Source organism: Oncorhynchus nerka, linkage group LG13 (assembly GCF_034236695.1).
Source record: "Oncorhynchus nerka isolate Pitt River linkage group LG13, Oner_Uvic_2.0, whole genome shotgun sequence".
NCBI lineage: Eukaryota > Metazoa > Chordata > Actinopteri > Salmoniformes > Salmonidae > Oncorhynchus > Oncorhynchus nerka.
In genome coordinates this window covers 42310915-42338399 of record NC_088408.1, presented here as the reverse complement: position 1 = coordinate 42338399, position 27485 = coordinate 42310915, and the positions used below count along the sequence as shown (strand labels likewise).

The 27485-nt window shown below is 42.9% G+C and overlaps 1 protein-coding gene across 2 annotated transcripts in view; it reads left to right on the top strand.

Moving 5' to 3' along the window:
* ttll7 (tubulin tyrosine ligase-like family, member 7) overlaps positions 1–26163 on the top strand; it is a 145886-nt gene extending 119723 nt beyond the window's left edge. For both annotated transcript variants that reach the window (XM_029677049.2, XM_029677050.2), the window contains 7 exons: positions 100–334; positions 2918–3216; positions 3977–4111; positions 7030–7110; positions 11866–12026; positions 13804–13977; positions 23949–26163. In XM_029677049.2, coding sequence (XP_029532909.1) covers positions 100–334; positions 2918–3216; positions 3977–4111; positions 7030–7110; positions 11866–12026; positions 13804–13977; positions 23949–24069 — 1206 coding nt within the window. In that variant the 3' untranslated portion in view covers positions 24070–26163. The remainder of the gene's footprint in view (positions 1–99; positions 335–2917; positions 3217–3976; positions 4112–7029; positions 7111–11865; positions 12027–13803; positions 13978–23948) is intronic.
* The last annotated feature ends 1322 nt before the right edge of the window (positions 26164–27485 follow it).

The following is a 27485-nucleotide window of genomic DNA, read 5'->3' as shown; positions in this document are numbered from 1 at the left end:
CTCTCTCTCTTTCTCTCACTGTGTGTCCGTGTCTCTCTGTCTGTGTGTCTCTCTGTCTGTGGGTGTGTGTCTCTCCTTGTGTGTGTGTGTGTGTGTCAGCCCCTGTCCTCCATGCCTGAGAGCGCCCAGACGCCGTGCGGCAGGAGACAAAGAGAGTACGGAGGCGACGGAGGAGACGCCAGTGGCAGCAGCGTCAACAACAGCAGCTCCGAGGAGGGCCCTGAAGAGGAGGATGACAGGGAGGATGAGAGGGAAGGAGGGAAGACAAGGGAGAAAAAGAGTGTCTCTTACGACCTGGGAGAGAACAAGTATAAGTCATCGTCGGAGCGCTCAGGTGAGGAGGAGAGGAGGAGAGCACCCCAGACACGCACCGTAACACACAAATGCACAGACGTACACGCACAGAGACAGACAGAGACACGCACAGAAACACACAAATGCACAGGCGTACACGCACAGAGACACAGACAGAGACACGCACAGAAACACACAAATGCACAGGCGTACACGCACAGAGACACAGACAGAGAGACGCACAGAAACACACAAATGCACAGGTGTACACGCACAGAGACACAGACAGAGACACGCACAGAAACACACAAATGCACAGGCGTACACGCACAGAGACACAGACAGAGAGACGCACAGAAACACACAAATGCACAGGTGTACACGCACAGAGACACAGACCGAGACACGCACAGAAACACACAAATGCACAGGCGTACACGCACAGAGACACAGACAGAGAGACGCACAGAAACACACAAATGCACAGGTGTACACGCACAGAGACACAGACCGAGACACGCACAGAAACACACAAATGCACAGGCGTACACGCACAGAGACACAGACAGAGAGACGCACAGAAACACACAAATGCACAGGCGTACACGCACAGAGACACGCCCAGAAACACACAAATGCACAGGTGTACATGCACAGAGACACAGACAGAGACACGCACAGAAACACATACACACACTCCTTCCCCCTTCACACACACACACCCTCGTAAAATGGAGGAGGGGGGTCTGGGAATGTCTTTATTAGTAATCAGAGGCCTCTTCTATAAGAAGGCTATTTCACAGACATTCTCTCCATTTCCTCCTTTCTTGGACTGCATCCCAAATGGCACCATATTCTCTATAGAGTGCACTACTTTTGACCAGAGCCCGATGGGTCCTGGTCAAAAGAAGTGCACTAAGTTTATATAGGGAATAGGGTTTCATTTGGGATGTAGTCCTGGTATATTGGGGAGAAGGCTGTTTTATGAGAGGGCTCTCTCTGGCCATGATGCCTTCCAGATGACTACAAGGGTCCAATGATTACTAAAACAAACTTGTGTCACACACGTGCACGCATGCAGACACACACTTAGGCTATCCTATACACCAGGGCAGGCAGGGAGGTTGGTAAGTAGGTAGGTGCCGATGCACGTACATGCACACACGTACACGTGTGCAAATACTCATAGGCATTAGACACATGATTGCTCTATATTACCCTCACACACACATACACTCTCTCTCTCTTGCTCTTTCTCTCCAGCATGCCAAGTTCCTAGATATACTGCAGTGTTGGGTTTGGTGGTGTCGGCTAGGTCCCGGTCTAGCTAAATTAGTGATGTAAATCTGTACAACGCATTTGTTTACCTAATTAATACATGAAACAGGCTAAATCCATATTTTTTAATTAGGGTCATCGTCTGATGATGGCTCCATGGGAAGGCTTTTTATTCTACTAGTTGTTGTCGTGTGTGTGTGTGTGTGTGTGTGTGTGTGTGGCATGTAGTAGAGCGAGATAGAGAGGCTTGTGGCTTACCTTGAAAACTCTTTCAGAAAATTGGCCTGAAATGTGCTCTTCGGGAAACTAGAGGGAAAGATTGATAAGTTGGATATTCCTACAGGTTTATAAGGTAATGTGTCTTTTCCACCAAGTTTCAAAGTCCCAATCCAGGTAGAAAAAACAAACAAAAACGTATTTGTGTTGCATTGTGAAATATTGGTTGGTTTTCTGCTCTAGCATTATATTTTCCATTAGGGGTATATCTCAAATGGCACCCTATTCAATAAATAGTGCACTACTTTTGACCAGAGTCCAATGGGCCCTGGTCAAAAGTAGAGCACTACATAGGAAATATGGGGCCATTTTGTACACAGCCTAGGTCCAGAATGAAGGACAAAGAAGTGATTTGGCTGGATTTGAGGGGCTGCTCTTCGCTGGAGTGACTTTGCCTCCGCCTACCGACTCCATAAGCGCCCATCTGGGGGCGGCCTCAGCTAAGCCCTATAATGTGGCCGATTTGGCAAGTTCCGTGCTCAAGGTTCGCCGGTGCAGCAACACACACACACACACACACACACACACACACACTGTCTCATATCCAGACACACACACATATACGAGCAGACGCACACACATTCACACAAACTTTCATCTCCAGGCTTACACACACACACACACACACACACACACACTGGGCTGGCTTGACGTGCTGCTGGAGGTGGTTCAAGCTCCGTGGTCCTGGGGAGGTTCTGTGGCTGTGACTGGGCTGGATGGGCCCGCTGCCCTGCTCTCTAATCCGGCCTGAGGAGGGAAGAGAGCAGCCGGCCCACAGCCACAGAAACACATGCTTTAGTGATTAATGAAAGCCACATTCAATAGGCCACCACGTCGGGTCCCGGAATGGGACTTTTAATGCCACACTTCATTTCCAACGATGGAATGAAAGTGGACAGTATGAAAAGCAGAGCATGAGAGGACAGATGAGAGGGGGAGAAAAAGAGAGAGAGAGCGAGAGAAGTGAGAGAGTTCCCCCTCTTTGGACTAAGTTATTTAGGTCACCACTTTATTCCTTCATTTCATGTAATCTTTTTTTCTTCTCCTTTTCTTCATCCCTCTCTCTCAGGACGGGTTCACTGGAAACCTCTGATGAAGCCGGTCAAGGCCGGCCTCTCTGCCTCCTCCTCCCCGACCCTCTCTGGGCCAATCAGACGCTCCATCTCCTGCCCGCGTTCTATATCCTCCCTGGCCGCCCAGTCACCCACCAATGAGACACGAGCCTCGCTGGCCAGGCCCTCCGTTCCTGCAGCGACGGCCCTCGTTAGGCCAAGCTCCGCTTCTCTGCGCTCTCATTCGCTCAGCCGCAGCGGCTCCACCCACAGGGTGCCGCACAGTAGTAGTCTAGGTACCATCCACGCTAGCATGGTGAGTTACAAACATACACACACACGCACTTATCATTACACTTTCTACATTTACACTTTCTACACTCTCTGTCTCCTGCTCTTTCTCCTCCTCCCTTGGGAGCATACAGTAGGCTACCATTACCATACCATATAGTGCCTGACGAAACATTTCAAGTTGCTAAAACTATCTCCACATTCTTTGGAAGGTCCTTCTTTGGATGAGGCCCTGTGCTGTGTGGCTCTAAGCCTGTACAGATAGCTGTCCTCCTAACCCAATGTAGGTCTGTGTCTGGCCTCTCTTGACACACACACACATTATGCCCATTCTCTTTATATGCCCAGTCTCAGTCTGTTCCTGGAGGCCTCAGCAATATGGACTCTGAGCTGGAGTGCTCTCCAATTACCATGGCCACGCTGTCTTCTCTCGCTCTATCTCTCTCTGTATCTCGTTCCCTCTTTCTCTTTCTCTCTCTCTCTCTCTCTCTCTCTCTCTCTCTCTCTCTCTCTCTTTCTTTCCCTCTTTCTTTTTCTCTCTCTCTCTCCTCTCTTTCTACCCCATCTCTCTCTCTAGCTCTCTTCTCTCTGAGATCTCAGCTGAAACCCATGATGAAAAGCATTTAAACCCTATTCATGTTCTTTTCTCTCCTCTCTTTCCTTTGTGTGTGTGTGTGTGTGTGTGTGTGTGTTTTTGACCTATATGTGTGTCTGTCGGGCCTGTATTCATTTGTTTTGTTTATTTGTTTGGCTTATGTATGTGTTTTGAACATTTGTGTGTGCAGGGTGATCCCGTGCTGATCCTGAGGAGTAAAGACCAGGAGACAGAGCTGACAAGACAGAGCCTGGCCGCTCTCAGCTCCATGAGGATCCGCTTCCCGGGGAAGACTGAGGAGGAGGCCGAGGCCGTTCTGGATGAGGTGTGTGTGTGTGTGTGTGTGTGTGCGTGCGTGAAAGTATATACAGCGTATCTCCAAAGAGAGACAATGGCCAGAGCCAACCATACAGTATGGGACTATTCCTGACCTCCCAGCCCCTCCACAGTGGCCTCCTGACTGCCTATTGTCTTTGAAAACTCCCTCATGGCCAAAACGTGGGCAGCAGAAAGCCTCACTGTATTCCCCTCAGCTCCTGTGTATTTATCAATGCCTCTTTTCCCCTGGACGGATCGCCTCCGCTACATTGGTGTCGAGGTCGTGTGACACAATTGCAGTTCCAACTGTTCCGCTAATAAACTCTTAATAGGTGCGCAGATGAGCAGCCGCACCTGGCTGACTTGTTACCTCACTCGTGAGATGACCGTGTAAAAATAGTGAGCCACCGTGGTTGACTGTGAACTCTAAGCTGCAATATGTCACTTTGTAGGCGACCCGACCAAATTCACATAGAAATGTGAGTTATAGATCTGTCATTCGCATTGAAACCAAGTCTAAGAAGCCATAGATCTGTTCAATGTGCGTTATTTCTATGCTTCCCGTGCTTAAGTTTAGTTTTTGTCTTTTACTTTCAGTTTTGTACATCAGCTTCAAACAGCAGAAAATACAGTATTTTTGGTTATTAAAAATATATTTCACAGCAGTTTAGATGGTACAATGATTCTCTACACTTGCTTGTTTTGTCACATGAAATAAAATTAGGCAAACTATTAGAATTTTAGCAACCAGGAAATATTATATTGCACCTTAAAAAAATGTTATATTCATAGTTGACTATGGTGGCATGCTATTGTTATATTCAAAACATTGCTAGCAACTTGCTCCTACCTACTGAGTCAAACAGTAAAGCACGGGGGCTTGCTATTTTTACTTTAAACGGGGTTTCAAGTTGCGAAAATGACAAATTGAGATGGTTTTGTGATTGATGTTATTTTCAAAGTCATTTTGATATCTGTTACAAATCATGAGCCAAGTATTATTCAGAACCACAGCAATCATGTGGAATCGTTGTATCACAAATGGCACCCTATTCTCTTTCCCACTGCATTTCAAACATAACGATTGGTAAAATAGCAAGGTTAGCATCGAAATAGAGAATAAATAAAGTGTGTACATGGTAATGTAAATTAGGTGTCAGTTTGATTTCATATAGGATCAGCTCAGTTTCAGTTTAACACTTTCCCCTCATATTTTATCATTGATAAGCACCTAAATTGGAACGCAGTGGCTGTACAGTAACATGCTATACATGACATCAGAGCTCAGGTTCTCTGCGTCACAGCGCTGTATGGGTTTTGACTGAGAGCCGTTATAAACCTGAGCGCCATGCGTGACAAGAAGATGCCCCATCCCTCCCGCTAATTGAGCTACTTTTGCGCTTTTGTTGTTGTCTGAGTGAAGGAAATGCGATACATTTAGAGGAGTCGATGTGTTTTGAAAGATAAGATGTTGAGGATAATATTATTTTAAAAATACCGTTTTGATGTCATGCAAGAAAACCACATACCCATGAGTCCAAATGTGCACTACACATTTCCATATTTGAAAACTCATTGAAAACTCATTTACAGTATCAACATTTATGATCGTTATGATTGATCCACAGTTAGAAGGATGACACGCATTATAACCCCAGATTCTCCTGAACAGATTGATCCTACGTTTGTCATATTGTGCAGATAATTTGCGCCAGAACACGCACTTGAATTCACACATGACTCCATGCTACACTCTTAGAAAAAAAATATGCTATCTAGAACCTAAAAGTGTTCTTCGGATCTCCCCATAGGAGAACCCTTTGAAGAGTCTTTTTTGGTTCCAGATAGAACCCTCTTGGTTCCAGGAAGAATCTGGATCAGGTGGGCATAAATTAAAAGCTTATTCTATTGCCAACGTGTGTATATAATCTTTCAAAAAATGTCAATGAATATTATTCTAATGTTACTGAATGTATCAAGAGTATTTTCAGATGTTGTTGTTGACAAATGCTGTGAAAATGCACATCAAATCAACAGTGTGATGTTTGAATTTAGTCTTGTGTCAGGTGAACTGTTGTGTCCTCCTCTTTGGTCTGATCAATTTCCCCATAATAAAGTTCTCTCTGTCATTTGCTACCACGGTAGCGGTGGTGGCTACCACATATGGTTTTTATAGTTCTTCTGTTAGAAACATTTCAATTTGGCCCTATCCATATAGGCCGAATTCGACGAGTGTAAGGGGTTTAAGGCCTTTCTTCACTGGACACATTCACAGCCACACCATAAAAGAAGAAAATAAAAAATGCAGGTCAATTATAACCGTCCTAACACCAGACTCCACAGATTGACAGACGGCCATAGACTGTGAAAAGGTGCGGTGGTCTGAGGCGGCCGGGTCTATAGAATATAGTTTTGGGTTGTGCGTCTTGGATGAAAAGGCCTATTCGGTTGCAGCCGGCCTTGTTCGCAGTTCCCGGCGTCTCTACCGCAAGACATTGATTTAGTCTCCAAGGCACAATGCAAATGCAGACCCTGAACTGTTTGAATACTTGAGTAACAATACCCCGCCGGTTCCATGGGTTGATTGCAGAAAATGAGGGATGAGATGGGGAGAGGGAGAATAGAAATGGGAGAGAAATTGTTTTTTTGCTTCCATGAGCTGATTGCTGAGAACAGGGGGATGAGTGAGAGAGAGAAAGCTAGAGAAAGAGAGAAACACACACACACACACACACACACACACATATAGGAAAAGGAGATCATTTTAATTTTTGTCTTCTTTCTTTGCAAAATGCTGTGGGGGGGGTCTAAGTTTTTGTTCAAAGGCTACTCCTCTTTGCACAATGTCCCAACTGGTGAATAATACAGTAATTGTTGAGTTATTGTTGCAGATTGTTGATTTTATTCTGTGCTTTTATCTCTCAGATACTAGACAACTGGAAGTACCACAAACCCAAAGTGGCCTCTTACTGGCTGGTAAAGTTGGATTCCACCAAACAAAGGAAGGTGAGTATCATCAAAGCCACTATCCTGATTTGGATAGTGGCTCTTGATTCTTAATGAAGATGAGAGATGGGGCTGGGGAAATGTACCCACTCTTTTATAACCTACAATATATGGGTATACAGTATATCATTTATTTAAATTGTCATTGGACAGCTGTAAATATTGCAGATTATACCTTTAATGCTTGTATTTGTTGTCATATTGAGACATTTGGTAATTCAGTATACCAGCGTTTCTGGATGTGTGCAGATTTATCAGTGAATGCTATCAAAAACATTTCATTCCGTGCATTTCATTCCAAAAACTTGCTCCTCCCTTCTGGCCTCCCCATTCAGTCCCCTTGACAGATCTGGTTAGGTGAAAGCAATATGGTGGAAACTAGGAGGAGCTGTTACTTACACCTGCCTTGTTGTCTCAGATCTGTTCAAGGGAGTGAATGATGACTGAGGTGGAGGGAGGAAGTGGCTATGTCTTGCATCACTGTCGTTGACAGCCTTAGCTAGACGTAGCGAGGAATAACAAGCAGTAAACAAAAACAAAGTCACATCTGAAATGACATGAATGTTGTTGATCTCATATGTGGGCTGTGGTGGTGGAATGTGCTGGAATGTATGCTACAGAATCTCTTGTCCCTGGGCCTTTCTAATGAACACCAGACATTGGCTGGGCTTGTAGCTATCCTAGCACTCTGCTATCTGATTAGCATTGGAGCCTGCCTAGTGATGGTGGAGGTAGCAGTCAAATAGAGACAACGTTTTGCTCTATACCCTACGCTAGCCCATTAATAGTGCATCTCTACCTTTAGAAACACACATGCTCCTACATCGACACACACACATATGCCAGCACACACGGGAACACACACACACACATCATGGCCATCAGTAATAAGTCAAGAAATCAAAGGCTCCACAACAATGGCAATTACATTGCTCTGAAATGAAAGAGAATGGAAAGGAGGGATGACCGCCTGCAATCTCTGGTCCCTGTACTTCTCTTTCTGCCTTCATCAGATACTGCCTACCTACACACTCCGCCTGATTTCTGTGTGTGTGCGCGTGTGCGTATTATGTGCTTCTTTTTGTATGCATTTGTGTCTGTATTGTGTGTGCATCGGCTTCCAAGTATACACAGCCACACCAGCCAGCTAAGAAAGAACACTCCCAGTAAACTAGAAACCTCAGGTTAAAACTAGAAAAGTAAGTTTCAGTAGAAACTTTGTTTTTCTTGCTCAGCTGGCTGAAAGTATTAATATTAATGGTAGTGGAAAACTGCTCGTTTTATAGTTATAGGATAGCCTAATGGATTATAAATATTGCTTTCCAATTATTGAATTGACATAAAATTGAACAACAAGATATAGGCTGTATAGGCTGTAGTTTGATGACTTCCATTAAACCCCAGGCTTGTCCCAAAGGCTTAGACTACAAATGGTGTAGTTTTCGCACTTAGCGACCACTTTTTATCTCGCGCCTCTGTTGATGATTTTGATCCCACAATGTTGGCAATTCTACAGGGGAAACAACTCTGTTGATCCCACAATGTTGGCAATTCTACAGGGGAAACAACTCTAAATGTTGATCCCACAATGTTGGCAATTCTACAGGGGAAAGCAACTCTGTTGATCCCAAAATGTTGACAATTCTACAGGGGAAACAACTCTGTTGATCCCACAATGTTGGCAATTATACTGTGAAAAACAACTATGTTGAAATGTTGACAATTCTACAGGGAAAACAACTCGGTTGATCCCACAATGTTGACAATTCTACAGTGGGAAACAACTCTAACTGTTGATTCCACAATGTTGGCAATTCTACAGGGGAAAACAACTCTGTTGATCCCACAATCTTGACAATTCTGCAGGGGAAAACAACTCTGTTGATCCCATAATGTGGACAATTCTACAGGGGAAAACAACTCTGTTGATCCCACAATGTTGACAATTCTACAGGGGAAAACAACTCTGTTGATCCCATAATGTGGACAATTCTACAGGGGAAAACAACTCTGTTGATCCCATAATGTGGACAATTCTACAGGGGAAAACAACTCTGTTGATCCCATAATGTGGACAATTCTACAGGGGAAAACAACTCTAACTGTTTACCGGATACAGTTTTGACTATTGGTTTTCTGAGATGAGTATCTACACATTATCTACACAGTGAACATATTCCCATACCCCTTGTTAAATCAATATTTTTAATTGGACTTTTTACGTTGAATATGATCCGGGATTCCCTAAGTAGTCCTACAGTAATAATACAGGCATTTACAGATGAGAAAGGGTTTTAAGTGAAATTGTATATTGTGGTCAGCAGTTATGTGGTTACGGTCAGTAGTTGTGGGGTTGTGGTCCATAGTTGTGTTCTCAGTAGTTGTATGGTTGTGGTCAGTAGTTATGGTGAGTTGTTGTGTTGTTGTGGTCAGTAGTTTTGCGATTCAGTAGTGGTCAGTAGATTTCTTAAAAGACAGAGCTAGTTAGCTAACTAGAGACATAAGAAACTTGCTAGTGAGCTAACTAGCTAGCTAGCTACATTTTTGGCCGTGAGAGCGTGAGAAGAGAGTCAAATGCGTGTCTCACAGCCAATGCACTTCTTATCTCACACATTGAAAAGTACTGCTTTTATTTTTCTGATTAGTCAGCTCGTTAACTTTCAACTGTGCTCCAATTTGTTTTGAAATTGGAGCATCTGCGCCTGTAATTTAACATCACGAGCGGAACCTTTGTCCTGTCTTGCCACAGCATGTACTGAAGTCAATTTATTCCACACTTGCATTAGTCCCCTCGTTTGGTGACTGGCATTTAGACTGTGACAACGAAAAGGCAGAAGACAGTATGTTTTAGCAGGGAAGTTTGGTATGGTGACCTGATCATTTTGTCAAATAGATTGTGAACCCAAAAGTGTAAGTTTGATTTAAAAAATAATTTGGTTAGGTTGTAGGGGCACATTTACGTAATCTTGTCTTCATGAGATGTTTTCTATTTACAGATCTTATTTAGGGGCTTCATAGCGAAGGGAGGGAATACATATGCATTCACCACTTTTCCTTTTTTTTTTGTGTAATTTTCACTAATTTTCACTTAACCAATTTGGACTATTTTGTGTATGTCCGTTACATGAAATCCAAATAAAAATCCATTTAAATTATAGGTTGTAATGCAACAAAATAGGAAAAACGCCAATACTTTTGCAAGGCACTGTACTTTATTTAGTCTGATCAGTAGAACAATTCTCATTCTTTACATTGGGCTAAAACACAACATTACTGCTCTTGTCAGTGAGAACACTGTAGTGTAATCACATATTTGAAATCTGATGTGCGTAGTTGTGTCTTTGAAAATTAATTATATGAGGCTGTGTATTTTTGCAGCCATTCATGGACAGTTTTGAATAAAAAATAAGCATTGGATATTAAATACTCCAGGAATCAAATGTAATTTTTTACATTTTAGTATTGTGCACATGCTAGGCAGAGATTGTATGGTGGGTCACAACTCAGAAACGCTTCATATTTGTCTATGTAGAGTAAGACTATGGCAATGATCTCCAACTAGTAGGCATAAACCACCCGAATTTTATATTCTTTAGATTTTTCTTGAAGACTGGGTGATTTTGACACGGAGCACTTGGGAAACATAGATCAGGGGTGGCCAACCCTCCTGGAGAGCAAGCAGGATTTTGTTTAAAAAAAATAGCATACTTTATATTTCATCCACCCCACAAAAACTCAAAGTAAGAATGTCGTTGAATTATGAGTGTTCATTTAATGTTCAAAACATCCTGAATACACCTGACCTGTGGTTTTTATTACAATACAATTCACCCTGGTCATAGGCCTAAGCCATGTCAAAATACATAGAATTGCAGGAAATTAGCTTTAAAACGGTGCAATTTTCCACCATCTAAGAGTTGTGCCACTGAAATTCACAGCAAAACTCACTCCAAGCTTTCTTCAAGAGTTGGCAGCCCTATAAACGGCTTATTTTATCATTAAAAAAGCATTAGTAGGACTATAGGAAACATCAGATATTGAATTTACAAGTGTTATTTGACAATATTACAATAAAACAGCTTATTAAAGGGTTACTTGTTCATATAAAATGGTTCCTGAGTTGCTAGGCAATTAAGTTTAGTTTTGAACCACCATGTTAACTAACGGGAGTTTTTGGAATTACAAAAAATGTAATATTGTAAAAGGAGGTATAATAGTTATCAGAATGATTTTTGCGGGGTTTGTCATTTGGAGTGTTCTGTATCGTAAAAGGTGTATCAATAGCAATGTTTAAAAAATGTAATATTTTGGTCACCCAAGAGCTCCATGTTAAAATTAGCATTTTTAAGTGATTATATTTTTTAAAGTATGATGACTATAAAAATCATATGTCAGCAACTCAAGTTTAGGCCTCTCTGCACATTATAAAGTGAAATGGTATGTTTCACATAAAAGCTGTAGGAGGAGTAGTGGTGGGAATAATAAGAATAAGAAGAAGTATGACGAATGACAGTAGTGTGTTGCTTTGCAAGCACACTCTTAATTAATTATTGTGTTGCGGTGGTCTTTCATGCTGTCCCTCTGGCGTCTGTTGAAACCTTGATTTATTTAGATTTTCTTTTTCTCTCCCTCCTATCTCGTGCATTTTTTTCATGTTTCATGTTTGATGAAGTTTCTTGACATCGTACGTACTAACGTTGTCCTCTTCCTATCACTTTCCCTTTTTTTCGTCTGTTTCTTTAATGTCCCATGAAGGTTCTGGACATCGTCCGTACCAACGTACGCTCAGTGCTGCAGCGACTTTGGAGGGAGCCCGACGTGGACAGTTTACATTTGTATCGCCTTTTCAACCGCGTCTTTAACCGACTGCTCTGGAGCCACGGACAGGGCCTGTGGAACTTGTTCTCCAACACTGGGTAAGTCTCATTCTCTCTCTTGTTGTCTCTCTGAATCAATCTCTCTCTCTTTCCTTTTCTGTCTCTGTCTTTCACTCTCTCTCTCAATACCTGATTTCTCTTCAATACTTGGTACTGTAGTGCTCAATCTCATATCGACCTCCATCCACTATCCCCTATGCACCTGCAAAGATATGAGAGTATTAACAAGATGGTAATAGCTCCACCTTGCCCTCGTCCTCTGATAGACTAAGTGGAATTTTCACCATTGTTCTTACACCTTTCCAATTCTCTCAGATCACTCCAAGTGCAAAGAGGGTAGGGATTGTGCGTGTCTTTTTCTGCCTTGATATTTAACAAATGTCCAGAAAGTATGTGGCAATCAAGTATGTAACAACTGAAATCCATGCTACAGCATGATGATAACAGCATTTATTAGGCTCCACATTCTGCCCAATGCATGTTTGATTGACAGCTGGTGCACTTATTGACAGGCCCAGCCATGCACTGCTGTGGAGATGACAGACAGACAGACAGACAGACAGACAGACAGACAGACAGACAGACAGACAGACAGACAGACAGACAGACAGACAGACAGACAGACAGGCAGGCAGGCAGGCAGGCAGGCAGACAGACATCCGGACAGGCAGACAGGCAGGCAAACATCCGGACAGACAGACAGAGTAGACAGACAGTCCCTCTCATCCTGCAAAGAGCTACAGGGATGAAAGCAACACGTCTGCATAATGTGGCCACAGATCTTGTTTTCTTATCATCGGGGCTTTTTATGTGTCAGAAAGGAAGGAAGGAAGGAAGGAAGGAGGGCTAAAGTAGGTCCCATACTCTTCTTTCCTCACTCACTTCTGTTTGTAGAAAGGTCCTTTGATGTCTCTCCCGACTTTTTTTGTGTGCCATTTTTGTGCCGACTGTAAGTGGCTTTCTACATAGTGACTCATCTCACTCTGCATCCTTATAGAAACACACACACTCCTATTCACATATCTACAGACACACACACACATACATTATATTATATCATCTTCAAGAGCCAGCTGTGGTGCAGCCAGCTTCTCATCTCGTTGCTGATAAAGGTTCAACCTTTTCCTCCCTCTCCATATTCTTTTTGTAAGCAGTTAGCAGCGCTCGTCGTGGGGGGCTACGTGGGTTTTTGTATAGCTGCCCCGGCAACTGCCACAGCTGGTAATTGATTGTCAATGACCGAGTGTGCCGTACTGTAGCCTTGTTCGAGTCAGTGAGTGGCTTTATTTCACTTGATGAGAGTCCGAGTCTCCGGGCGGATTAGCCAGCAGATGCGGCTCAGGCACCACATGCTGCTTGCGTCTAATTAGGGAGCGCGCTCTGGAGGATGTGGGCCGCCGTAGCCACAGGATAAACGCTGCAGGGGGGGCCCGGCGTCATGCAGCGTTGGAGCCCACCTCGCTACTCGCTAAGACCAGGCGGTGTAAATGTACACTTGAGCTCCACGAAACCCCTCGTTTGATATTTCATCTGAGCAACTTCGACAATCAAATGCCGCCGCGACTATTGCGGTCGGAATTTAACAGGGCTTTGAAAGGGAAAGAAGAAAAAAACGGTCTCTAAACCGTTCAAAAACCCAAAGAATTGAGAGGGAAGAGGAGAGACATTAAAACGCCCGACCCCTCAGTTCTCTCACTGTTCTGAGCGCCTCACAGTCGGGGGGAACGGCCAGTCTGATAAAGGAGGTTAAATGTACAGCATTTGTTTTATCCCCTATTATGTCTTTGTGTGTGCGTGTGTGTGTTCTGTGACGCAGCTCGTCGTGGGAGACCATCTTCAGTAAGAGCAGCGAGGTGGTGTCGCAGCAGGAGCTCCAGTGTTGCCAGAGGCTTGTGCAGCTGTGCAGGGACTGCCTCCTCGTTGTCTACAAATTTGTCTCCGAGTCCCGGGGATCGCTCACCGGCCTCAGCCCCGAATGGGACGACACTAGGTGAGGATCAACATCCAATCAACGTCCATTCCTCCTTTGTTTTCTACTGATAAAACAAATCATTTTTTCAACTGATATGCTTGAGTTGTAAAATTCTGTACACTAAAAAAAAAATCTTGGTTGGAGGTAGGAACTTTCCTGATGTTCCTGGGTTTTTCCCGAAATCCTGGTTGGCGGTAGAAACTTTCCCAGTTCCCAGGTTTTACAGAATTCCTGGTTGGAGGTCTCTATGCTAATTCCCTCCTGATTTTGGGAAGCCTCCAAACGGGATTTCTGAAAAAAAGTATTTGTTTTTTTACTCCAACTCCCAATATGGAGTTGTTAGTGAGACAACACACAAGACTTGGACAACGTTATGATTCCCATTGGTATTACAATGTTTCGAATCTCAGACTTGATGAAAATTCTAGTAGGGATCAGAATGTTATGTGTTGTGTACCCCACCAATATATATATATATATATTTTCATTCATTTTCTTTCTCTATCTAGCACCTGAACCAAGTGGTAGGTGTTTATATTTCCTCTTTCAGTGTTTCTCCTAACAATACCTGGGCTAGGTGGTACCCCCCACTTCCCTGCCTAACTCTGTTGCCCCCCTGCCAAGCTTTAATATTACTCCTTAAACCCTCAACACGTCTACCCTTTCTAATCCCTAAACAAAGTATGGTTTTCATTTGAAACTTTTGGTGCCGGCAGCTCACAGTGTTATTTCCGAACCTTTGTACCCCGACAACTCCCCATTCCACTCTAACTACGATTCTTCACAGGAATCTCACCTGACCAACAACTGACCCCAGCCTCTATACCCCTTCTACAACTCTTCTATTTTTAATGTCGATCCTCATAAGACTTGGTGGGGGATTGGTTTTGAACGTGTAAACTTTTAAGATGCTACTCGCTAAGACCAGGCGGTGTAAATGGTGCAGTTAACTCTAATGAACTACAGTAGAGGTAACTCTAGTTCTTCCTTTCCTGTGGCGGTCCTCATGAGAGCCAGTTTCATCATAGCGCTTGATGGTTTTTGCGACTGCACTTGAAGAAACTTTAAAAGTTCTTGATATGTTCTGCATTGACTGACCTTCATGTCTTAAAGTAATAATGGACTGTCGTTTCTCTTTGCTTATTTGAGCTGTTCTTGCCATAATATGGAATTAGTCTTTTACCAAATAGGGCTATTTTCTCTATACCACCCCTACCTTTTCACAACACAACTAATTGGCTAAAACACATTACGAAGGAAATAAATTCCACAAATTAACTTTTATCAAGGCACACCTGTTAATTAAAATGCATTCCAGATGACTTCCTCATGAAGCTGGTTGAGCGAATGCCAAGTGTGTGCAATGCTGTCATCAAGGCAAAGGGTGGCTACTTTGAAGAATCTCAAATATAAAATATACTTTTCTGGTTACTACATGATTCCATATGTGTTATTGCATAGTTTTGATGTCTTCACTATTATTCTACAATGTAGAAAATTGTAAAAATAAAGAAAAACCCTGGAATGAGTAGATGTGTCCAAACTTTTGACTGGTACTATATATAGTGCACTACTTTTGACCATAGCCTATGGGCCCTGGTCAAAAGTAGTGCACTATATAGGGAATGTGGTGCTATTTGGAACACAAGCTAAGAACACACAGGGCTACAATGTTAACAGGAAGTAATGACCTTGGGATTAGCGTGCAGGTTAGCAAGCCCCCTGAGGCCAGTTTAATTCAATTATGAGCCAGATGAGGCGCGCCACAAATGACCTTACGCCTGCTCCTTCCCCCAGAACGCTTTAGATGATTCATAACCAGCGTATATTTAACAGGCTATCACTTTGCACTTTCTAATTTAGTCATTAAAAAGGATGGGGGTCGGGGGGATTTTGGATAGTGTGGATTAGGTCCCCATCAACATCATGAAGGGGAAAGTAAAAATGTAACAAATGCCTACATTAGTTTAAAACAAAGTAACTTTAGCTACTTTGTTAACTGTGCGCTTTATCCCCTTCCTACAGTAAATAACAACTCCATTCAGATTATTAAGTAGCAGCCTACCTGTTTTTACGCCTGTCCTTCTCATTTAACTTTTAGTTCTGTCCTTTTAATTCCATCTTCCATTGATTTGTTTAGATTTCTCCTAATAACTTGCAATACGGAGGCTCTAGCTCTATGTCTGTGGCCTAGTGCCAGTTTTTTGACTTGTGATTGGACGACAACAACAGCAAGCTATACACGCCACTGTCATGAAAAGCAAAATCAGCAGAAATTATAAAAATATCTCTCTTTCTTTGTGGGACGCATGATGTAGACCATCTATATTGTGAATTCACATGGAATTGTATGATTTCTTTCTTACAGTTTTAACAGAAAAGCAGCAGTTTAAACATTAAGAAAATGTTTCCATTTGTCACATCCGTAGTCTGGATACACCGACTTTGTCTGCGTTCCAAATGATACCCTTTTCCCTAATAGTGAACTATTTTGGACCGGAGCATAATAGTCGACTGTGTTGAAGAATCTCCTTTAAAGAACTTCATGCCTTATCTTTGAGGAACTTGACACCTTTCAATGGCAAGAGGCAGGGGTAGGAGTGGGGTGGTGTGTGTGTGTGTCGGACTAAACAATTATTTTGGGGGTATTTTGAAGTTTCTATTGACAGGTATTATCTTAGAATATGAGGTGGGGAGATAGATGAGAGGGATTCAGCATAGAAAAGTGAGTGGCGGAACAGGTATTGAACCACTGCCTCCAGGGGAATATGTGGTTCGGCACCGACCAGCCAGCGGCCCACGTTTAGCACTCCTATGGGGAAAGTCATGCATATGAAAGAGAATTAAGCAACCTGCCTGAATTAATACTATTTACCTGCTTAGCCCTTGAGGGGTATCCTTCCCTCTGTCCATTCAAATAATACATTGGTCTATCTCTCAACGTCCTGTGTATGTGTGCCATCTCGCCCATTGACGCAGTCCTGTGTGTGTGTGTGTGTGTGTGTGTGTGTGTGTGTGTGTGGGTGGTTGGGTGGGTGGGTGGGTGGGTGTGGGTGGGTGTTGGTTGGTGTGGGTGTATGTTTGTGTGTGTGCTCACCACGGAAGCTCACCATTGGCTGCGGGACCAGCCGCCTCCGCCCATGGCTCGTCTTCCTCTTCCACTGCCTCTTCTTCCTCTGCCATCTCGCCCATTGACGCAGGTCTATGCTCGATTCAGTGACCTCTATTCCTCCCCTCACTCTGGCCTCACCCCTTTGCTGCCTACAGTCTGACTGAGTCCTGACCAGGGTTAATCTCAATTTGCTTGGAAAGACCACACGTTGCAAACATCCAAATGTTAGTAGAGACCGCTTGCTAGTTTTGGAGGCAGCTTTATGTTTTCTAGCAAAGAGCAGTGTGGTAGCTGACTATCTGTGAATAAGTTCATTGTTTCTTCCCACAGTTTGCCATGTTAATTAGCTAGCTAGCCAAAGGCAGCATTATGTTTGCTAGCAAAGAGCATTGCTGTAGCTAACTGTGAATAAGTGAATTATTTCGCCCCTCAGCTAGCTAGCTAAATGCAGCATTACGTTTGTGAGAAAAGAGAAGTGTGGTAGCTAACTAACTGAATATAGTTTCACCCCACAGTTAGCCAAGTTAGTTCGCTTGCTAAAGTTATTGACAGTTAGTTAGCAACTGCTCCTACACTCTTTCACTAGCTACCGTAATGCTTTCAAAAACATGGTAATGAGGTGTCTCCAGTTGTGTTTACACTTTCCAAGTCTATTCCATTTCAATTCAGTCAACTCTGGACAGGAATCGAAATTTAAAATTCAAGAATCCAAACATCTTGGACCCTTGGACTTTCAATTCACCATCTGAATTTGACTGAAATAAAAATGGAATTGAGCCCTACCCCAATTCCCCACTGCACACCTTCCTGCTAACTGTGGCTTACTGTAGCTGTGTCCCAATAGTCTCAGATAGATTCCTCACCTTGTCTCCTTTTTTCGTCAGACTTAGTCTAAAGGTCAAAAAAGCTGACTGGTGAAAGGACAGATTAGAGGTTATGTAGGAAAGGAGGCAAGGGAAGTAAACAAATTGAGACTGTTGGGAAGCAGCCTGTCAACATGCAATCGCAAGAGACTGTGAGCCCTGGCCGGCCAATAACCTAACCTCTTCTCGTCACTTCCATTGCACTGCGTGCTTAGCACAGTTTCACAACGATGGCCATCCTTCCTTTGATTCCATCAGACACTTGTGATTGCCCCATGGCCACCATGGGGCTGGTTACAGTTCTTTTGTCATTAGCCACATGCTTTGTCTCGATGGGGTGACATTATGTCTGCCTATGAGAAGAGCACCATCTTGCACCTGTCACCTCCTTCTGCTAGCCTGTGACTCATACCCTACTCACTGCCGTTGTGTCTGGACCCCCTGACCTGCATCCTTATGCTGCCTGCTTACCTGACACACACACACACTAACATGCTCGTAAATGCACACATATGCAACACACACGAGCATGCCGAACACACACACACTCACACTCTCACATACGCATTTTACACAGACATATATTCTGCAGCACACACACACTGGAGTGGGTCTCAGTGATGAGAGACTCTAACTTAAGCACTTCTCATGGTAGGAGTACAGAATACGTGTCAGTGATCACTTAGGAGAACAGACCTTCTCTTTCTGTGTGGGCAGAACATATGAATATAGTCACACAACAGTATTATTGTGAGCCTAGATGGCTTTTCACGCTAGTGAATTGAACCAAACTGAACAGACCAATATTTACTGAGCTGGCTTGGTTACACATCCAACATAGCTGCTTGAATCCAGCTGAAAAGTACAATGTGAATTATTCTATTCAGTACAGTTAAGGTTTTGGACCTTATTTCATTTTTCCCTTTTTTTTAATGAATAACAATCAGGTTAATTGGGTTTTGTCTGTGGAATCGGTCAAAGATGACCTTTTCCGTACGGCTTTTGATCATGTTCACTTCTTTCACTTAGTCAAGACTCTGTTATTCCGCTTGGCAGTTGTGTCGCTAACAGAGACCTTGAACAGTGCAGGGCCAGTTGGAGGTACTCCACATAATATAGCGGTGAGTTTGGAGCTCGTTCTCTTCACGCTGACGATTTGAATTGAAGCAGGGCTCCACAGCAGTGGCTTCTCCTGGACTTTCAACTGGCAGGTTACTGCAAGCAGCTCATCCATGATCAAAAGCCCAAGACCTGGAAGACGTGTTACAGAGGGTCCAATTAACTGCACCCCCGCAGAGTGATCAGGGCTCGGAAAGTGTCGGGACCATATCACGCGTTTGGCCTACCTATTGTGGACAGAATGTTCTCTGTGTGAATTCATGAGAAATAGAAAGAGAAAATAGTACACACAATCACTAACCACCACCCACAAGCATCACCGCATAGTTCATGTTTGAATTTCAGTTCTTGCAGTGGAATTTCCATACATTGGCCAACAAGTGTTCCGTGGAAGAAATATGGTTATGCCTTCCAGGAAGTGTAACACACACCAAAGTTTCAGACTGAACACGGTCTTAACAAGTTTGTAATAAAACTCAAACAGAACAGATATCAGATACAGAGGAAAGCCTTCAGGAGAAATCAAAGCTTCTTCCAGAAATGGATCCCTATTCCCTATGTAATGCACTAAACACTTTTAAACAGATTAGGGAATAGGGTGCCATTTTGGACACAGACCGACATAATCAGAAACGAGGAAAGGGATGAACCCGAAAGGTGACAGAAAATCCTGCAACACCATCTTAAACTGTAAGTTTAAAAGTCAATGTCCCATCCGAAACCATTGTAAGCAGTGCCCCTGAGAGTCGCGAGGATGTAGCGAAGCAGTGCAGCAATTCGAGAGGGTATTGGCTAAGTAATCTGCCCTCCCTCTCTCTCCTTCTCTTCCGGCCTTGCTCCATTGAATGGTTGAGCTCCAGAACAGGCCAAGTAGTACGTACTGTGGGTGGGTAGTTTAACAACCGCAATCGAAAGTACCCGCACGGCCCACTTGAGTGGTTTTCAAGGACATTCTACTTGAACTAAATGAAGTTAATTTGAATCCTGCCCAACTCTCCTGGGTCTGGCTCTATTGCGGCAGATGCCCTCGACGCAGCAAGTCTTTTTTTGGTCGACTTTAAAAAGAAGAAGAAGCAGCTCGACTAATTTGTGCAGGAGATATTTTACAGGGAAAGTATGTCAGAGTGAATACTGTTATCTGCCAGCAAACAGAAGAACATTAATTCACACCATAATCCATATGGTTCAGTTGACAAACTGTTTTATTAGTTAGCCATTTAAATCTGTAAAATTCTATCAAGCTTTTTGCTCAAATGCCATTTTCGTTCTCCCTGAGTTACTTCATTGATGTCCCTTGCCATTTTGAATGAGTTGAAATGTTGATACATATAGTTAAATAACATATTATACGCCTTGTTATAAGACATTATACAGGTGCATACATGCTTATAAGTTATTAAGCAAAGTGTTACAGCGAGTTGTTTCTGTTTGAGTTGTACTCGTATTTAAAGAGGAAATCTGCAATTCAAACAATAAAGTGGTGAACACGCCACTTTTTCGGTAATTAGCTTAGGCATGGGGCTGGAGAAATGTAACCACTCTCAAAATCATAAACAGAGCAATGGATGCAAGAATTGACCATGCATGATCTCAGAATTATAGTTTTAACCATGTTTTGAGGATATACAGTGTTTGTTTACAATTACATTGTTTACAAACAAGGTATTTAAACAAGCTTATATTTAGGTTCTGATGGGGGGTAGGACAGTTGATCTAAGCTCATTAGGCATTTGTAAGTTATATTCTTCATCAATCAATCGGTTTACAGCATTAATTTCAAAGTAAAGAAATGGGCAAATCAATCACAGATTGCTGTTTTATTCAAGCTCTCCGTAGCCGATGTGAGTAAGACCTTTAAACAGGTAAACATTCACAATGCGGCAGAGCCAGATGGATTACCAGGACCCGTACTCAGAGCATGCGCTGACCAGCTGGCAAGGGTTCGACTGACATTTTCAACCTCACCTTGACCCAGTCTTTAATACCTACATGTTCCAAGCAGACCACCATAGTCCTTGTGCCCAAGAACCCCAAGGTAACCTGATGAAATGACTATCGCCTCGTTGCACTCTGTAGCCATGAAAAGCTTTGAAAGGCTGGTCATGTCTCACATCGACACCATCATCCCAGACACCCTGGACACACTCCAATTCTCATACAACCCCAACAGATCCATAGATGACACAATCTCTATTGCACTCTACACTGCCCACTCCCACCTGGACAAGAGAAACACCTATGTGAGAATGCTGTTCATTGACTACAGCTCAGCGTTCAACACCATAGTGCCAACACCAAGCTCATCACTAAGATAAGGGCCCTAGGACTGAACACCTCCCTCTGCAACTGGATCCTAGATTTCCTGACTGGCTGCCCCCTGTTGCTGAGGATAAGCAACAAAACATCCGTCACGCTGACCCACAACATGGGGATCCCTCAGGAGTGCGTGCTTATTCCCCTGCTGTACTCTCTTTTCACCCACGACTCCAACACCATCATTAAGTTTGCTGAAGACACAACGGTGGTAGGCCTGATCACTGATGACAGTGAGACGGCCTATAAGGTAGAGATCAGAGATCTGGCAGTGTGGTGCCATGGCAACAACCTTTCCCTCAACGTCAGCAAGACAAAGGAGCTTATTGTGGACTACAGGAAACGGAGGGCCGAGCACATCCTCCATTTACATCGACGGAGCTGTAGTGGAGCTGGTCAAGAGCTTCAAGTTCCTCGGTGTCCACATCACTAAGGATCTATCATGGTCCACACACACCAACACAGTCATGAAGAGGGCACGACAATGCTTCTTCCCCCTCAGGAGGCTTAAAGGATTTGGCACGAGCCATCATATCCTCAAAAAGTTCTACAGCTGCAACATTGGGAGCATCTTGACTGGCTGCTTCACCGCTTGGTACGGCATCTGCTTGCATCCTACCACAAGGGACTACAGATGGTAGTGTGTACGGCCCAGTACATCACTGGGGCCAAACTACCCATCATCCAGGACTTTTATACCAGGTGGTGTCAGAGGAAGGCCCATAATTTTTTCAAAGATTCCAGACACCCAAGTCATAGACTGTTCTCTCTGCTTCCGCACTGCAAGCGGTACCAATCAGATTTCTCAACCAAGTCAAGAACCAACAGGACCCTGAACAGCTTCTATCCCCCAAGCCATAAGACTGCTAAATAGTTAGTCCGGGTAGCTATTAGTTAACTATTTAACTATCTGCATTGGCCCTTTTTGCACAAGTTTTATTTTTTACTCATCACATACGCTGCTTCTACTGTTTATTATATATCCTGTTGCCTAGTTACTTAATTCCTATTTATATGTACTGTACATATCTACCTCAATTACCTTGTACTCCTGCACATTGACTCAGTATTGGTACCCTGTGTATATAGCTAAGTTATTGTAATTCATTGTGTATTTATTATTACACTGAACAAAAATATTAATGCAACATGCAACAATTTCATGATAAATTGTAGACCACACTATCTACCAAGAGAGTTCTCATCTATATTATTCGTAGCCGTCTATTTACCACCACAAACTGATGCTGACACTAAGGCGCACTCAATGAGCTGTAAAAGCCTATTTGGAGGAGGTCAGAGACCTGGCCATGTGGTGCCAGGACAACAACCTCTCCCTTAATGTGATCAAGTCAAAGTAGATGATTGTGGACTACAGGAAAAGGAGGACCGAGCACGCCCACATTCTCATCGACGGGGCTGTAGTGGAGCAGGTTGAGAGCTTCAATTTCCTAGGCGTCCACATCACCAACAAACTAACATGGTCCAAGCACACAAAGACAGTCATGAAGAGGGCACGACAAACCCTATTCCCCCTCAGGAGACAGAAAAGATTTTGGGTCCTCAGATCCTCAAAAGGTGTTACAGCTGCACCATCGAGAGCATCTTGAGTGGTTGCATCACTGCCTGGTATGGCAACTGCTCGGCCTCCAACCGCTAAGCACTACAGGGGGTAGTGCATACGGCTCAGTACATCACCGGGGCCAAGCTTCCTGCCATCCAGGACCTCTACACCAGGTGGTGTCAGAGGAAGGCCCTAAAAATTGTCAAAGACAGCCAACTAGTTGTAGACTGTTCCCTCTGCTACCGTACGACAATGGGTACCGAAATGCCAAGTCTAGGTCTAAGAATCTCCTAAATAGCTTCTAACCCCAAGCCATAAGACTCCTGAACAGCTAATCAAATGGCCACCCAGACTATTTACATTGACACCCCCCCTTTTTTGTTTTTACACTGCTGCTATTCACAGTATTATCTATGCATAGTCACTTTACAAATTACCTTGACTGACCTGTATATATCCTCGTTATTGTTATGTAATTATCTTGTGTTACTTTATGATTTAAAAAATAATAATAATACTTACGTTTATTTAGTAAATCTTTTCTTAACTCTATTTCTTGAACTGCCTTGTTGGTTAAGGGCCTGTAAGTAAGCATTTTACGGTAAAGTCTACACCTGTTGTATTCGGTGCATGTGACGAATAACATTTGATTTAATTAGAACAGATCCAGGCGCTCTAGATTCACTTTCTCATGCCATCTCACCTCACACTGGAGTTATTCCCACCTTCTCTACCTACTGTATATATTTTTGCCAGGTGTCTAGGTATCTATTTGATGGCTGCAGATCTCATAGTCATAGCTCATCATTAGAAAGGTACTGTATTTTAGTCTAGGCTGAAACAAAAGGGGAGACGTATCCTCATCTCGTGAATGTGTCGTCAGCTTGCAGGGATAATGGGCTAATGCGGCCATGATCTCTTCGCTGTGACCCTTTAGGCCTCTAATCCTCCTCTCATTATGTCCCTTGTCCACCTTCCCCCTCCTCTCTTCCCTCCATCCTTCCCTCCGTCTGTGCAGGTATCTGCTGCCAGTGACCTCCCAGTTCATCATGAAGTGGCCTTCATCCAGCTTCGGCCATGTCTCCTCGGCCATGCCGCGCTCACGCAGTCTGTTCACCACCCGGATGGGTCAGTTCTGACTGACCGCCCAGGCCCACCCTCATGAGCTGTAACCCCCAGCCAATCCCTCCTCCCCTCCACTAACCAGTTGAGAGGGCTGAACTGGTGGACCTTGGACCCCTCAGCGGCCCCACAAAGGCCAGAGCATATGGGTGAGATTAGTGACACCCTTGCTCAGCCCAGAACACTCCAATGTTCCAACAGGACTCTTGATCTGAGCTCCACTTAGTGTCAGACAATGGGTCATTCTCATGTGCCCCGACCCAGTCTTTCTCTGTCTCTCTCGATCTCGCTTTATCTCTCTTTCTTTCTCTCTCTCTCTCTCTCTCTCTCATTGTACCTGACATTGCTGTAGTATATCCGCTCACTGTACAGTTACAAGTCAAAGTACTGTAAAGGAAACAGAACAAGGTTTCTTACATTTATTTTGTCAAATGTTCCATGAATGCAGTGAATGCTGACGCAGTGTGCAGATGGAATGAGATTAACAGGTTATATCCCTTTGTTGAGAAAAAAAAATAAGCTTTTTTTTGCTGGCTATGAAAATTGCTAAATGTATTTTGGTGCTGTTTGTATTTTTTTTTTTTTTTTTAACTTATTTCAATGTGATGCTTTAGTTTACATTGTTTTAACAGTCACTTTATGCTCCTGTCAATACAACCCAAAGTACAGTTGAGCGAGGAAAGATTAATTTATTTTAAACAATTGGGTCAATTGCAACCAACAGGTAGAACGTCCAGCTGCAGGTTAGCGCTTGATTTCTTAAAACGCTACTAACGGGAGATTACATGCACTTGCGTGTTAAAACAAACTAGCTTGCAACCAAAAATACACCAGGATAAACCAGCAGATCAGTTGAATTAATCAATATTTATTGTAAGAATATATACCCAGTGAATTGTAAGAAACTCGAGTATAGTATAGTTCAGTACAGGGACGTAGAGTATAGTACATTACAGTAGAGTACTTAACTGCAACTACACTATTCTGCACTCTACTGAGATATACTCTACTCGAGTACAGTAAAGTATAATACAGTACATTATAGAAGTTTATGTTTGGGCCACATTAGAATATAATTTGTAATTTGACATACCTTGATTAGACTATAACTCCCTTTTGATAAGAAATTACCATACTGTGTTAATGGATTAAATATTGGAATGAAAAGTAAGTATACCAACACAAGCTTCACATTAATCAAATGTATAGCGTAAATTGGCACAGTAGATTATCGCTGGTAAACGAGGAATTACCTCATTGCAGTTGTACGGAATGATTGTCAGATATTTAAATCTGTGCTTAATCTGCTCAAATATTAGGTTTAATTTATACCGAAGATAATACCCAGAGGGCTAAATAGTCTTGAAAATGTTTTGCAGCAACCAGGACTGAAAGTTAATATCGACATCAGCTTTAGGGAGGGGTAAAATGGCCGCCAATAGTGCTTGCAATTGAGATCGGCAGTGTGGGTGATTTTAGGGCATATTGATGCTTTAACGAGAGACCACCTCATTTTGAGACCGTGCTCAATGTTGGTTGCAGTTGACCCTTAAAAGTTTAACTATAGCTTATATTTTGGGTCTGTATTGACAAATGCAGCACAGTATAGCCACAGAGTGTCTAGAATGTTTATTTCCAACTAGCGAGCCAAGCATCCCTGCTACTTAGTGAATGAGTTGACTTTGCAGCCTCACCGTAGGGAGCCAAAATGGATTCTCTGATATTGTCTTGTTGAATATGCACCTTGCAGTATATCACAATGTGGCTGGGTACCAGGTCAACTACATTGTTGACTACATTGCAGTCATCTGCCATTTCTCACAACGTCTGTATAGGTGTTTATAGAAATCTGACGCCCGACTTGGAAGTCGTTGACATGGCACGCATGCTTGCTGCGTGCAGCAAGACTGCAATATAGGTGATTTGGAACATGACCAAGGACTTACTCCACATACTGCTTATGATGCTGTAAGCAGTAGTTCTTGCATGCATAGATTATAGTTCTACACCCAGACGTTGTCCATAGACAGAACAACTGCATTATGGGAAATACTTGAATTTTTGTGTTGTTAAATCTTTTGGTCTGCGCTCGCATTAAATACACAAATTTAGATTTTTGGGTATCTTTCATTCAAGGGTTTTTCTTTATTTGTACTATTTTATACATTGTAGAATAATAATGAAGACATTATTATTGACTGAGTAGGCTTTTGACTGGTACTGTATGTGTTGTATCACATATGGATTGTATGACACATGATTTAGTGTGTGACATTTATGAGTGGGGGGCAAAAGTGGTTGCGATAACGTAATTATGTCATTGGCACCTCTGATGTCATACTTGTTGTCAGAGATTGGAACTAAAATTATTTTCCAATCGTTCCGAGCAGAGCCCTTATTTTTATGTTCTATTCCGGTGGTCCCACCAGAAAATAAAGTTCTGAACCGATTCGAACACAAAAAAGTAATGGTTCTATAGTTCATATATAAATGGAACATGGGAAATCAACTTTGTTTTTACATTCAGCTCATTATTTTACTCCTCCAATTAGCGCTGATAGTGTAGCTTGCTCTGGAAAGGGTAAAATACTTTTGACTGGTCAGATAAATGCAGGCACAAGATGTGACTGAATTTTTACGGCTGGAGAGAGAGCAAGAGAAGAGGGGTGGACATAGAGACGGCTTGGCTTGAAGCGCTGAACATCATAACGTGAATTGGAATATGTTTAGGCTATTAGTAGCATTATAACATCACCAAATTACAGAATTATATACTAGACTTTAGGAATATTTTTTGAAGTAAATGTTTTTCAAGATTTATAGATAGCGGTTCTGTTCTGGAACACTGGAAATCACTTTCGTTCCTGGTTCTGTTTCCGTTCCTCTGACAATGTCGTTTGGTTTCGGTTCTGTTCCCTGAACCGGTTTGAACCCCTGTTGGTTGTAATAGGAAGTTTTGTAAATGTCTTGTTATGTAAAACAAATCTTACTAGATAACAACAAGAATATGATTTATTTTCCATGACGTGATATCGTCATGAGAAAGACATCTTTACCTGGTTGTAGACATTCTCAATCTACAACTAGAAAATGACATCATTATGATGTCACATGTCCATTTTTGAGTCTCTTTGGCGATTCTCTGTAAGTCGTACTGTTACTGCAGTGCTTTGCATCGTCCGAGAAGCTGCCATTTCGTGTTTTAGCAGCTGTGTCCTATTTCCCACTCCCGCAGGTACAAGTGCCAGTGCAAACAGTGAGGTGCCAATACACCGCATATCCATTCACTAATGTGTTCCATTGGTCTTTAATTAAGGTTAATTAAAGTTAATATGTGATCAATTACAGTAGAAACCCTAATTAGGAACTATTTAAATGTTAATAGGGAGAAATGCAGTATTACGTGTCTAGGCTAGATTGTGTTACTTTTCTC